Source organism: Halichoerus grypus, chromosome 9 (genome assembly GCF_964656455.1).
Source record: "Halichoerus grypus chromosome 9, mHalGry1.hap1.1, whole genome shotgun sequence".
Lineage (NCBI taxonomy): Eukaryota > Metazoa > Chordata > Mammalia > Carnivora > Phocidae > Halichoerus > Halichoerus grypus.
In genome coordinates this window covers 43,070,321-43,084,179 of record NC_135720.1, presented here as the reverse complement: position 1 = coordinate 43,084,179, position 13,859 = coordinate 43,070,321, and the positions used below count along the sequence as shown (strand labels likewise).

Here is a 13,859-nt window from a genome sequence, read left to right as displayed (position 1 = left end):
CTCCATTGCTCTTGATCAACAGCACTTATTTTAATGCTCTATTTCTTATTCATGTCATTGCCCTTTCCAACTGAGTGTGAAAAATTCTAAAATTTCCTGTGATGTAGAATCAGTATGTCTAAAACCAAACTTACCATCTCACCACCCGACTTCCCCCCAATTAAGTAGTTCATGACCTCCCTGTCTCAGATGCTCTTCTTTTGGTTATCCTGGCTTTAAACCCTCAGTCACCTTTAACATTTCTTTCTCCTTTAGCAAAGTATTCTATCAAATTTCATGATTTGTTCCTCTATAGTTTCTCTTGTATTCTCAGTGAAACAGGTCCTAAATGGTTAGAATTATTTGTACTTCATATATTTGACAACTTCCTCTTCAGTCGCTATGCCTCAGTTTTTGTTCATTCCATTCAACAACTATTGAGTGCTTACTATATGCCAGGCAGTTTAAGTAGCTGGATATGCAATTGTGAACAGTACAGATAAAGATCCAGCTTTCATGGAACTACATTCTAATAGGGAAAAGAATCAATATGAGGCTATGTAGTAGTAAATGTTTTGAAGAAACACAAAGCAGAGTAAGAGGACACAGAGTGATGGAGGGTGCTATTTTAGAGGGAGTGGCTAGGGAAGATCTTTTTGAACACTTAGGATTGAGCAGAGAATTGAACAAAGTAAAAGAACAAGCCAGGAAGATCTGGGGAAAGTGGGTTCCATGTGGAGGGACTGGCAGGTGCAAAGGCCCCGCATGGATTAAGCTTGGGGTGTGTGTGTGTGTGTGTGTGTGTGTGTTTGTTTCCAGGAACTCCAAGTCTTCCAGTAGGACTACAGAAAAGGAAGGGAGGAGTGGCAGGAGATGATGTTGGCAGGGAACAAATCATAAGGCTACTACAGGCCACAGTAAAAGTGTGGGTTGTAATCTAAACGTAGAAGATTTGAAGCAGGAGAGTAACATGATCCAACTTAATATTTTAAGAGCATCACTCTGGCTGGTTGAGAAATAATATGTAGGTGGGCAAGAGAAGAAGCAGGAAGACCAAATGTAGGTTCCATTCGCAGTGTAGGAGAGAAATGCAAGTAGCTTGGACTAGGGTGGTAGTGGAGGAAGTGCTGGAAATGGGCAGATCCTGGGTGTACTTCGAAGGCAGAGCAGCAGGAATTGCTGACGGACTGGGTGCACAGTGTGACAGAGAGGAGTCAGAGACGGCTGAGCAGCAGTCTGGCTTAGGTTGAGGGGTGATGGTTGGGTACGTGATGTGTATTCAAGAGTTCTGTTCAGACATTTTGGATTATCTATATTGAGCTGTCTCCATTTCCTCCTCACTTCAATATCATAGCCACATTAAGCTCCCTAAAATAAAAATTTCAACATGTTATTCTCCTATCCATAAACCTTTGACAGAATCCCATAGCCTACTGAGTGAACTCTGAACTCCTATGATTGGAAGTCAAAATTTTTCACAATGACCTATCTCCCCAATTGTCCCCACCTCATTTTTCTGTATTCCTCATAGTGCCTGGAAAATAAGAGTATATTCAATAAAATGTCAAATGAATAAAAATATTTGTGTTCATCCTTTACCCTATTTGAAAGTCACACTAAAGCTGACCTCTTTAATGAAATTTTTCCCAATCACATTGGCTATGTCACTCTTTCTCTATTCTATACTCCCACCCAGTGGTTAAGTTGGTAAGTATGTAATAGCTCTCTGAAAAATAAAGCCCTGATGTGTAGCATGTGCTGGTACTGTGTTGTAAATACTCCCACCATCGATGACTGCTAGCCACCAACATGTCCCAGAATATGGAGCTGAGAAGGCCTGCACACAGTCAGGGCTATGTGAGCTGGGAGGAGCCAGATCCAGCACATCACTGCTCCTAGAGTACAAACTGTCCAGACCATTTATGGTCACTCACTGCAGTGACTTTTACTGTAGGTAAAATGCTATCAGATTGGAGGTATGTGGAGGCTAAAAACTGTGTCAGATACATGGTGGCTATAACCCCCTAAATAACCTTGGGCCTCAAAGCTCAAAATGAAGTCAGACCCAAACTACAAAGTCCCACAGTTCTTTGTCTGAATGATTGTATGTCTCACAAATTTCTCAGTCCGTGGATCTGAATGAGGGAATTGGAATATTAAGTCATCATACTGGACCTAAAATAAAATTTGCCCTGAAAAAGGTGAAATAAAGGAATATATGATGACATTTTAGGATCACACACAGATAATATGATCACAGAGCACTCTGTATACTCACTTTTCTTTAGACAGAGTTGAAGAGTAAAAATGTAGTTCTTTTGCTTTAAAGGAATTCAAATGTACACTGATTAGCCCAGGAAGTATGCCTAGTTTTTGGACTAAGGGGTAATCATTGGACAGAAAAAAAGAACACAATGAAACATTAAAAAACTAAAAATATAAAGTCAGACTCTGATCAGAGCACAGAATAAAAATAATAGCTTTGGGAAATTTTGATAAAGAATATCTGACTGAAGAAAAGTGAAACTCTTATGCCTTTCTTTGCCCATTTCTTGATAGGTAAGTTTAAATCAAATTTAACTCTCAAGAGATTAAGTTCAACATGAAAGATAAATTATTTCTTCTTGGCTCTAAGCAGAATGAAATATAGGTAAACCAAGGCACAAAAAAAGACTTGTGTTCAGTTCACTCAGAAATAGTTAAAATATGTGAAAACACAGAACCTCTGATACTTTTCACGATATATGTTTCTGCCTAAGGCCTGGCTGTTCCAATTCCATTCTCCACTCTTACTCCTTAAATGTCCCAAAGCCCAAGCCAGATCTGGTTTCCCTAAGTGCAGAAGGGTGCTGGCAGTGCTAGGAACAAGGGGATGAGTGAGGCCAGTAGTAGTAAGTAGAGTGAGATGGTTGTAGGGCTCGGAGCTGGGGGTGGACAGTATGAGGACCAGGGTTCAGTAGGAGCAGGCAAGTGGAAAGTAGGAGAGCAGGCACACCACACTGGCTCTAGGAATCCATCCACAATAACCAAGAGAACAAATCCAAAGGGCCAAGGAGGGAAGGGTCCTTTGTCCATAACAAAGTTCTATTAAAAAGACTGCTGGTCCTGCTAGAAGTTTCTGTCCTCTGACATACCTGGAAAGAGTGCAACTTTGATAACATAATACCCACTTTCACTTCAGTGTGGAATCGTCTGTTCAACTGTTTTCCTAACTTTCTTCAGGTACATAAAATCCCAAGATGTAACAGCTATTTTCCAGTTTATCTACAGGAATGTGTATGCCCTCTAGATTTTAGAAGTGGGGAGCAGGGAAGATATTATCATTTTGGAAATGGGACTGATGACATAGAGCAGCACAGAACAGCTTCATCTTTGGAGGCAAGTAATTCCTGGTTCTATTGATATTTATGGTTAATCTGATCAAAAAATTATTTCTGTAAAGTTGGCAAAATTGGAGCCATTATGTAATAAATTACTTTATGACACAGAACTAAAATAATAGGCAAAACATTATGTCCTCTCAGGAATAATCAATGCAGAACAGATATTGGTAAAAGAAAAAAAAATATCAGAGAAGCATGGATGAAATCTGACAATTTATTTTAAGAGAGATTACATGAGTAATGAAATAATCTAAGAGAAAACAGGTGGGAGAAGTGGTAGGTCCTCTTTACAATGCCAAGTTCAGCCAAAAAATGTCTGTGTCAATACTTTGTGATTAAAAAACAAGGCAGACTCTCAGGAGTATTTTTCATTTTTATCATACAATTGAACTAATCTTTTTAAGTACAGAACATCATAGAAGAGTAGTACCATTCTACCCAGGAAAATCTGTCCTTCTAGGTATCTAAATAGGAATGTAAAATAAGTATACAGAAGGTAACCAATAAACAATGCTAACCTGGTGCCCAACTTCTAGTGAGAGTTGTTTTCTTTTTATTTTTGTCTGAATTTCAAAGGTTTCAAATTTATTCACAAAAATTCATATATATATATATATATATATATATATATATATATATATATACACTCCCTTTTCAGGGTAACATTATTAATTATTATGAAAGATCTGACACAAATCGGCAGGCCCCAAGTACTCTTGAAAGATACTGCATGTATGTATCCTCTGTAATAAGTTATCTTACAGAAAGCCTATCCTGTTTATTTTGAAATTCATCATGATCACAAATAGAAAGATAATAGTAGATTTCTAGAACTAAATTATGGAGCTGCTTCTTGTCCAAGTTCTGTACTTGCTTATCAACTAGTGACTCATGCAGTCAGTCTTATTTAATAACAGGCTTTGCAGGAGAGTGCTAAGAATTCATAAATTTAGAAGTTGTGTAAATGAGTGAAAATTCATTTAATTATAGTTATAAATGGAAATAAGTGAACCTGACATAAGAAGATAGATTTAGGACATAAGATACACTTAGGGATATCACTACCTTTTGTTGATAACATTTTGAAGAGTAACAGGCAACATCCTTCTGCTGAGAAGTAAACTGCTCACTTCTGGTACGGCTTTAGGCAATCAGGATGCATTTAATAAATTTTACCTTCTGGGGCCCAAGTGATAGCTAATGGTTTGAAAAAAGATTTTATACTTTCAAAATATGGGTAACTTTTCCATTTAAAAATCTCTAATGTGGTCAGTTCAAATATTAAGCCAAAACCTGTAAATTCTTCTCAGAATTTAGGACTGCATAGATAACATTATTTAGTACAATGTTTTCACAGGTTAATGAATATATCTCCTTGATTTTATACATTTTTAAAATTTTTAATTTGCCATATGAAAAATAACAAAATACAGTGAATTAACACATAATGTTTTATAATGTTTTCCTGGCTAGAGAATGTCAAGGAAAATGAATCTTCAGAATGTAGAGACTATTAATTACCTGGTTTAGGAGATCTTCTACTTTCTTCTGCCATGAATCCCTGGCTGCATTTTTTTCTCGCTCCTTTAACTGCAAAAGTTGAGACATGGCTGACTTCTTATCCTCTTCATGTTGAAGTCTTAACTCTTCACGAAGTTTAGAACACTCCTGTCTAAAATAAAATGAATGCCTTTATTTTTAAAGAGAATTATTCCTCTCAGTAGCTATAGTATAGTTGTTCACGGTTTTTTTAAGTATTTAATTAATCCTCCTCAAAAGTCAACTCAGAATAAAAGTGGTTATTTTTTCAGCCAGGCTTACAGAACTGTAAGGTAAATTGGTAACTTACCTAAGATTATTAGTTCATCAGCTATTAATGGCAGAACAGGTATTAGAATAAATAAATCTTCTGACTTGAGGTTAGTATTTTATAAAGAAAATAAAATCAGAAAAAGTATTCAAGCAGAAAAGGAGAATAACAATTTCTCTGCATCTAATCGGGAAAAAAAATTCATTAAAAATGCTGTCACTATGATTTTAACGATAAGACAACATAAGCCTTATAACAGAAAAACATTTTTGCACATCTGTATTGATAAGATTACATTACAGAGTAAAAAATGTACCTAAGGTTTTCAGTCCATTTTATTTCTAAGTCATGGGCCATTCTGTCCACTCTGAGCTTCTCTTCCTCTTTCATGGCAGCAAGTGTTTCTTCATGCTGTTGCCTTGCTTGTTCTAGCTCACCCTGAAGAATAAAAACTTTTCAATGAAAACAAGTCTTCAAAAGCAAATTCATTGCTGGTTATTTCAAATAAGCAGAGCGCTTGTATTATAACTTAAATTCCTACAGCACAATAATTGATAGTGCTATCTATAACGATTACTGGAGATTTTCAGATAATATATGGCACATATATTTTAAGTGTCCTTGTGCAAACTATATTTCATTAAGGCTTATAATTTTACAAATCATTTTGAATAGTTTAAAGCTAGCATAATAAATAATCTTAACTTTCCATATCATGGGTATCTATTATCTTCATATAAAAATATACACATAACATAGATATGTTATTCAAATTCATTCATATTTATATTCAAAAGTCTGCTATTTATTGAAAACTGAAGCATTATAGCTCTACCTCACTGACATGATTAAAATAAGTGATAATACGATATAGATGAAATGCCTGTGGCTCTCTGGAGCCCAGTGCTAGAGGTGACCTGTTTGGACAACAAGGCAACCCTGGGGCCCTGCCGGCCGTGGAGCTGCTCTTCGGCTACAACAGACGAGGAACAGATGATGGTGCTTCCTTCTGTTGTAACAATGACCCTTTCTGGATCACCCACTTACCAAGAGCAGGTGTTGGAGCATGGCTGAAGGGCATATCCAGATTAATGGGAGAGAAGAACGTCATTGTTGAAACTGCCATTCTACATTGCTGACCTGGCTATAAACAGTAAATTCTGAAAACTGGATCCAGCCATCTTAGCCAATGGTCCTTTTCACTAAGTATTCTGCCTCTAGGAACTACTACTTTTTCCATCACAGGCAGCATTAAATGGGATAGAATACTTAAAAAGTATTTCTTTTATTGAATGCAAAGTACTTTATTAGACATCAGTGGGGTAAGGAAAGAGGTAAAGAAAATACTTGCTCTTTTTTTTCCTCAAGTGTTCCATATCCATCACCTCCTGGGATCCTCATAACAACATGGGGAGGTGATAGTGAGGAAACGGAGCCTCAGCAAGGTTTAGTAATGCCAGAAACTATAAACTCCACACTACAGATTTGCAACTGTTAAACTAATATTATCATCATTGTCATCAGCATCTTACCCCTTATTTACCAACCATGATCTAAGGTGTCTTAAGGGCAGAGTCTTGCCTTACCTGTGACTGGATCCCCCACAGGTACCAACCAACAAGTTGACATATAGTCAGGGACCAATATCCACTTGATGATGGGTTCAGTTATATAATACACAACAGAAACTCAGCAGGGAGGAGGGGAAAAAAACTCCCATCCAGACAGAACACCTGTTAAGGAGCCTTCCTAAAGTTGTGGTAAACTGTGATGCAGCACCTACATTTTCTTGATTAAAGTTGTCCAGCAGAACAAAAGATGAACAGTTGCTAAGGTTTTGCTTACAGTTTTTATTAAGTTCTACTACCTGATAGAAGAGCAATGTAAATATGTGCAAGGACCTTAAAGAAATGAAACTGATTTGAATTCCAAGCTAAAAAAATTAAATTTGAAATATTAATAAAAGGCAACATTTCCTGAGTGCTTACTATTTTACTAAGCACTGTGCTGTAAATGGTTTACCTCATTTAATTCTTACAATAGTGGTGTGAAGTGTATTATTATCCCCTGCCACTCCTGCATTGTGCAGATGAGTAAATTGAGGATTAGAATAAATAACTTGTCTGAAGTGACTAAGTGGTGGATCAAGAATTCACACCCAACCAATCTGACTTCAGGGCCCACACTCTCAGTCACCTCTCTGAAGGAAAATTAAGAACTCTCTGGATACTATCCTCTTAGTTCTTATGGATGCTTTTCTCTACTTTCTGAGGCAATGTAAATATTTGCTCTGCTTCCTGAGAATGGAAGGTCACAGAGCCTTTCAAAATTTTTAGGTCATAGAGAATTGCTTTGTTGCTATACATGAGAGTTCAGACTCTTACCAATAAAAGACTTGTGCATCCTAATTGTTATGGTTTGAATTGTGATCCCAAAGAGATACATGGAAGTCCTAACCTCCTGTACCTCAGAATGTGAACTTATTTGGAAATAGGGTCAGTGAAGATGTAATTAGTTAAGAGGAGGTCATACTGGAGTAGGGTGAGCCCCTAGTCCTAGGTGAAGGGTATCTTCTTAGGAGGACACAGGAAGAATGCCACTGACCACTGAGGAGGAAACTGAAATGTGCCACCAACCAAGGAAGGCCTGGGGCTACCAGGGGCTGGAAAAGGTGAGGAAGGATCCACCCTCCTAGGTTGAAAAGGGAGAATGGCCCTGACAACACCTTGATTTTGGACTTTCAGCCTCCAGACTGTGAGAAAGTAAATTCCTGTTGTTTTAAGCCACTTAGTTTTAGTACTTTGGTAGGAAAGCCCTGTGAAACTAATACACTCCATACAATGTGATATTTAAGCAAAGTAACTAAATATTTTTACCTTGCTAATTTTAGATTATAGCAGGTATTATAAAATTACCTCAACATTTAATAGAGCATCTTTGGTCTCCTTCAGCCTGCCTTTAGTCAAGTCGAGCTCATTCTGAAGTCTCTCCTGGGAGTCCTGAAGACTAGCAATGAGGCCTTCTGCAGAGCCAAGACCTTGTTCACTTTTCCTCACCAGATCTTGGAGGCGGCCAATCTGCAAGTACATACAGTACTTTTAATATACTTCATTGTTATTGACCAGCAAAACAGCCATTTTTTTTTTCTTAAAGTCTTTTCTTTAGTGGTAATTTTACTGAATGGATCTTTTTTGATGAATTTGGAAGAAGCACTCAAATAATCAGGATAGCTTTCATCCGTTGTTGTGTGTGTGTATGTGTGTTTTTTTGTTTTTTGTTTTGCAAAGACCTCCATATTTATGATTTCCCTCTTTCATGACAACCATGTGAATAAGTGAATAACTCAAGTCCCCATTTTAACAAAGAGAATTCCTGGTTCTATCAAATAATCAAATCCCTCCAAAATGGAACTGGAACAAGATGAAGATTATATCAAAGACAGAGGGAAAAAAGTATTTTTTTAGATAAAAATATTTTTAAAACTGCTCTTTAAAATGGAATCACTTATACTTCATTTGAGCCCAGTTCTCCTGCTGGTTATAAAAGTGACTGATTTAGATCAATACCGACAAGCTGCGAAATGCATATTAGAATAAGTTGTGATTTCTTCGTTTCCATACAAAATTTCCTCATGAAATTGTTAAGAGTTGAATTTATACACTCTTGAAATTAGGGGCTAATAAGACAATTTGTTGATTAGGCAGATCCATTTCTTCAAGTTATGAGCACTAAAACCAATAAATGAAATACTTTATCTAGGAAAGTGTTATGAAGTAAAAATCTCCTTTTTATAAAACAGCCAATTTTATCAAAACTCTATAGGAATGAAAACTGCTAATTTTAAAATAACACCTGAATATTTCCCATTGTAAATACAGGCATCACAAGGAAAACTGCAAACATTCTCTTTCAGCCTCCTCTCAATTCACCACCCCTCTTCCTGTTCCCTTTCCATGCAGATGTTTATATACTGAACAATTCTGGTGAAGGTAACATTTTATCTTGTTAGTATCTTTAAAGGGATGCCTACCTTATACAGTGAGCTGGGAAGCTTCCGTTTTTTCTGTGCTCTGAAATATTTTCACAGTTACAATTTATCTGTTTCTTAAAATTTTAATAAAATTCACTCATTAAAATCTTCTGGGCCTAGTGCCTCTCTAGATACATGTTGGGAGTATTTATTTCATGGTTATAATTGGTTCCATCAGATTGATCAACGACTTCAAGTCACTTTAGAAATTTAAAATACAAAGACATCTTTTTTCCTAATTTAAAAAATTTAATAGCATATTTGCATATAATATTCATTTACCATGTTTTAGAATTTTCTTTGTCCCTGAATTTATGCCCCCTTTCTCTAGTCTATCTGGCTTATTTGTATCTTCCCTGCTTTCTATGTTGCTCTGGCTTGCCATAAATGTGTTACAGGGGTGAATGAATAATATAAGGTGTAACAGAGTTAAACAGTATTGAACCTGGGGCATCTGCTAGCTCAGTCTGTGGACCCTTGGGGTTGTGAGTTTGAGCCCTACCTTGGGGGTAGAGTTACTTAAAAAAAAAAAAAAAAAAAAAAGAGTATTGAACTTAGTAAAAAATCTAGTTTCAAGTTCTTGGTCTGCTACTATAAAATAAGAATAATAATACCTACCTCACAGTTATTATAATATTTAAATTCAAGGATATATGGGAAAAGATTCTTTAATTAGAAAGCAACATACAAATATCAGGTACCAATCAGTAAGGAAGGGATGACCAAATTTATCAACATAGAGAAAAATTTTGTTCCAAAATCCAGATAATTTTCAAATAAGATTACATGTACAAATGGAATACATGAAAAAACTTATAAAGAACAGTATTCTAGTTATTACACAAAGAATTAAAAGAGAAAGTCTGTTCAAGAAACTAAGTAATTAGAGACAGAATGAACTTTTAAATAGACAAAAACTTTAAAATGCTGCACAATTAAACATAAGCAAATAATAAGTAACGAACACAACTAATTAAATTTTGTTTTTGTAAAATATAATAAAAGTGGATATGTAAGGAACACATCTATTGTCTCCCGATATCAAAATCTCTTTTTGTCATGTGGGGCATCTACCTTTCTTCCCTATGGGTCCATGTCAACCCAAACCCAGGAATGAACCTGGCACTCCCTTGAAGCATAAACCAGTTAGGTAATCTCATTCTGTTGGCCATGGGGACTGGTTCAGAGGCAGGCACATGGTTTAAGTTCATCTACTCACAGTGATCTCTGGACTTCTACAGGAGTTCCTAAAAAAGGTCTTTTTCCAGTAGCACATATAACCTAAGGGAATGTATTGAGAATGTATAACAAATCCAATTCGAGAAAAAGAGAAGCTGAGTTCCAGTGTAAACAATTTCAGTTCTGAATCTGGTCATGCCTGATGCTAACGTTCCCCTGGACTTTTCCAGTCAACATGATTCAATAAATGTCCATAGGCTGGTTTGAGCTGGGATTTCTGTCACTTGCAGTAGAGATCGATCCTCTGATTCCTCTTGAACACTGAGGGAATACAGTAAGTAGAAACCTCTTCCCTGGAATATTCACTCATGCGTGCTCTTCTCTGATCCAATCTCCTTGCATTGCCTGTGTCAGTTTTTTTATAAATTACAAATATGGACATGAGTATAAGCCCTGAGACCAAGCAAGCATCCACTTATTTGTACTCAGCATCTTCCAAATGCTTCATGTTCCTCTTAAGATAACATCCAAAATCTTTCAAGGGCTTACAAGGCCTCCAAAGCCAAGACCCTGCCTCACTCTCCAGCCTCAGCTTGGCAGCTCCCCTCCTCGGTCTTTAGGCTCCTTGGGAAAATAGCACTGCAGTTAAGAACTGAATTCTGAAATCACACTGCCAGGATTGGAATTCTGGTTTTACCCAGTTACTATGTGACTGGGCAAGTTCCACAGCTTTTTTGTGACTTGATAACTAGTAATTAGAGTATGGAGTTATTGAGAGAATTAAAGGAAAAAACAGTATAAAGGAGAGACTATATAAAACAATGCCTGGGACATAGTAAGAACTAAATAAATATGAATTATTATGATAGTTGCAATCACAGTTCCATCCACACTGACATCCTTCAATTCCTAGAAAATTCTTGTGCCTCAGGGCCTTTGAAGAACCTTTCATATTTTATTTATATTCATGATATGATATTACATTTCAAACTTAGCCCATCTAGAACATCTCTGGTATGAGGTTGAAGAAGAACTTCATTTTTCTCTCTTCTTCCATTTATATGGTCTTAAAAGAACAGTTTCAGATTAAACCTATTAAATCTAACTTCTGTCCTACTTTTCCACTGACGTTGTAGGAAGGTCCTCAGAGAACCCTTGATGGCATGACCTTTCCAGGTCTCACACTTTGGTTTCTAATCATTGTGTGACAGTGTGAGGCACTAGGCACTTCCAACTCTTGAAAGTATCTGTTTTCATGTTTTTCTCATTCCCATTAGTTCTCATTCTCATGCTTCTGATTTCTCCTTCTCCACCTCTTTCCCTGGCTCTGTTAACTCAGTACTGGTGCTACTGGTGCTCCTCTTTGTTACCAGCAATCTTCTGGTGAGCTCTTCGGTGTTAATGGCTTCAGTGACTGCCTAATCTTTAGCCCTAAGCCTGAACTCTCTACTTAGTTCCAGCCTAGATGTCTTACAATCCCCTCAGGTCTAAATAACTCAGTGTCTTGCCATTCCTATGTATCTGTCCTCCTGTAATACCCAGCTTCCCAGAGTGGCATAATTACCTCTCCAAACACCTGAGCTAGACACCTGAGTCTTTTTCTACCACTTACCACATCAAGTCCTGTAAATTTTATTTCTTAATAATCTCCACTCTCAGGTTTTGCTTTCCTAGTCAAGAAGCTAATCAACTCTTGCCCAGACTATAGCATCTTAAGTCATCTACCCAAGTCTAATTACCAGTCCCCTCCCCATACAACTTCATCCTCCTACTGCCACCAGAATTCTTTTCCTGGGACCATCTGAGAGAGCCAGCTGCTGGGCTGCTGCTAGCACTCGATCATCAGGATAAATTCTGAAGTCTTTGCTACAGCGCAAGAGTCACTCATAGTTTAGCTTCAGCTTCCCTTTCAATCACAGTTCTTGACAAGTGCCATATCGTCAAGTACACTAATTCTCAACCACAGTCAATTCTGCCCCCAAGGACTGTGTCTGGTTGTTACAAGGAAGGGGAAAGGTTGTGGCACACACTACTAGTATCGAGTATGTAGAGACCAGGGATACTACTAAACATCCTAAAGAATTATCTGCCCAATCAGTAGTGTTGGGGTTGAGAGACTATGGTGTAATGACACTGAACTTTCTATGGTTCACCAAGGCATTTTAACTTGAGTACCTACATGACCATACTTACACTATTCCTTGTACCCATACTGTCTTTCATCATTCGTACATCTGCAAATTTACATTTACGTTTCAAAGGCCACCTCCCATACCACATTTAAAAATTCTCCAATATCACATTCTCCAGAGCTTTTATGAATGCTTATGGTAGAGAATCACTCCCTCCTCTGGAATTTAAAAATACATTGTATTTATCACCAGTCGTAACAGCCACTTGAAGCTATGAGTTCCTTGACATTTTGTCAAAGTATCCCTACCACCTAGAAGATACCATGCAGTCAATAAATGTTTCCTAAATCATAAAAGATATGCAAATATTACTGATGTTACTGGACTCTAGTTCCAACTTTTCTGGAGACCAATTTAGTAATAAGGTATGAGACCTATAACATCATTCCTACTCTTTGGCCCAGTAATTTCATTTAGGGCAAGAGCTAGACAAAAAGGAAATAATTTTTAAAAATGAACAAAAGTATTAATAAAAGATCATATATCGACTTACCAGTAAAAGTAAGACCCTGATAAACAGGGCTGAGAGAAGTCCTCTCTAATACCCCATGCTCCTCAGGGTCTCAGGGCTCATGGCTGAAATATGCCTTGGTTGGTCACTGATAAGGACACGGAACTGCCCTTAGGACAACCCAATTTTGCTATTCTGGCCCTGGCCTTGCATGACAATCCTCCCCACTCAAGTAAGAGGGGGCAACTCCTTAAAATTATTACTATTTATAATAAAATATTTAAAACATTAAATGTTCAACAAAGAAAATGTTTAAACAACTATGGTAAAGATATATAATGGAACACTATATGAATATTTTAAATGACTAACGTAGACAAAATTAAGTGGAAATATTTATATGGACTAAAGTTTTATAAATCAAGTACAGAAAGCATTTGTGAATATAGATTGTAACCATATTAAAATGCACATATACATATTAAATACCATTAGAAAATCTGAAATTCTGAAAACATTCCTCAGGTTCTTACTTTTTTTTTTTTTTTTGGTAAAACTGCTTAAGTTCATAAAGAGCACTACTCAAAATTTTAGCACCTATCAATCAGTGTCTCTGAATGGTATATATTATAGATATTCCAGAACAGAGTTTAGAAATTCAGTCCTTGGGGTGTCTGGGTGGCTCAGTCGGTTAAGTGTCCAACTCTTGATTTTGGCTTAGGTCAGTCTCAGGGTCGTTAGATTGAGCCCCATGTTGGGCTCTGTGCTGGGTGCCTGGCTTAAGATTCTCTCTCTCTCCCCCTCTACCTCTATCCCTCCCCGCCACTTAAAAAAA

General features: G+C 37.0%; 1 protein-coding gene and 1 long non-coding RNA gene across 8 annotated transcripts in view; one reads left to right on the top strand and one right to left on the bottom strand.

The window, feature by feature from the left end:
- The window catches only part of FAM184A (family with sequence similarity 184 member A), a 111,422-nt gene that overhangs the window by 37,868 nt on the left and 59,695 nt on the right, over nucleotides 1-13,859 (bottom strand). For all 7 annotated transcript variants that reach the window (XM_036121243.2, XM_036121245.2, XM_036121246.2 and 4 more), the window contains exons 7-9: nucleotides 8,088-8,249; nucleotides 5,489-5,610; nucleotides 4,884-5,034 (exon numbers count right to left, since the gene is read on the bottom strand). In XM_036121243.2, the coding sequence (XP_035977136.1) occupies nucleotides 4,884-5,034; nucleotides 5,489-5,610; nucleotides 8,088-8,249 (435 nt within the window). The remainder of the gene's footprint in view (nucleotides 1-4,883; nucleotides 5,035-5,488; nucleotides 5,611-8,087; nucleotides 8,250-13,859) is intronic.
- LOC118553999 (uncharacterized) overlaps nucleotides 1-13,859 on the top strand; it is a 102,462-nt gene that overhangs the window by 77,646 nt on the left and 10,957 nt on the right. Inside the window, exon 4 of the long non-coding RNA XR_004926306.2 lies at nucleotides 8,124-8,255. This is a non-coding gene — a long non-coding RNA (uncharacterized LOC118553999). The remainder of the gene's footprint in view (nucleotides 1-8,123; nucleotides 8,256-13,859) is intronic.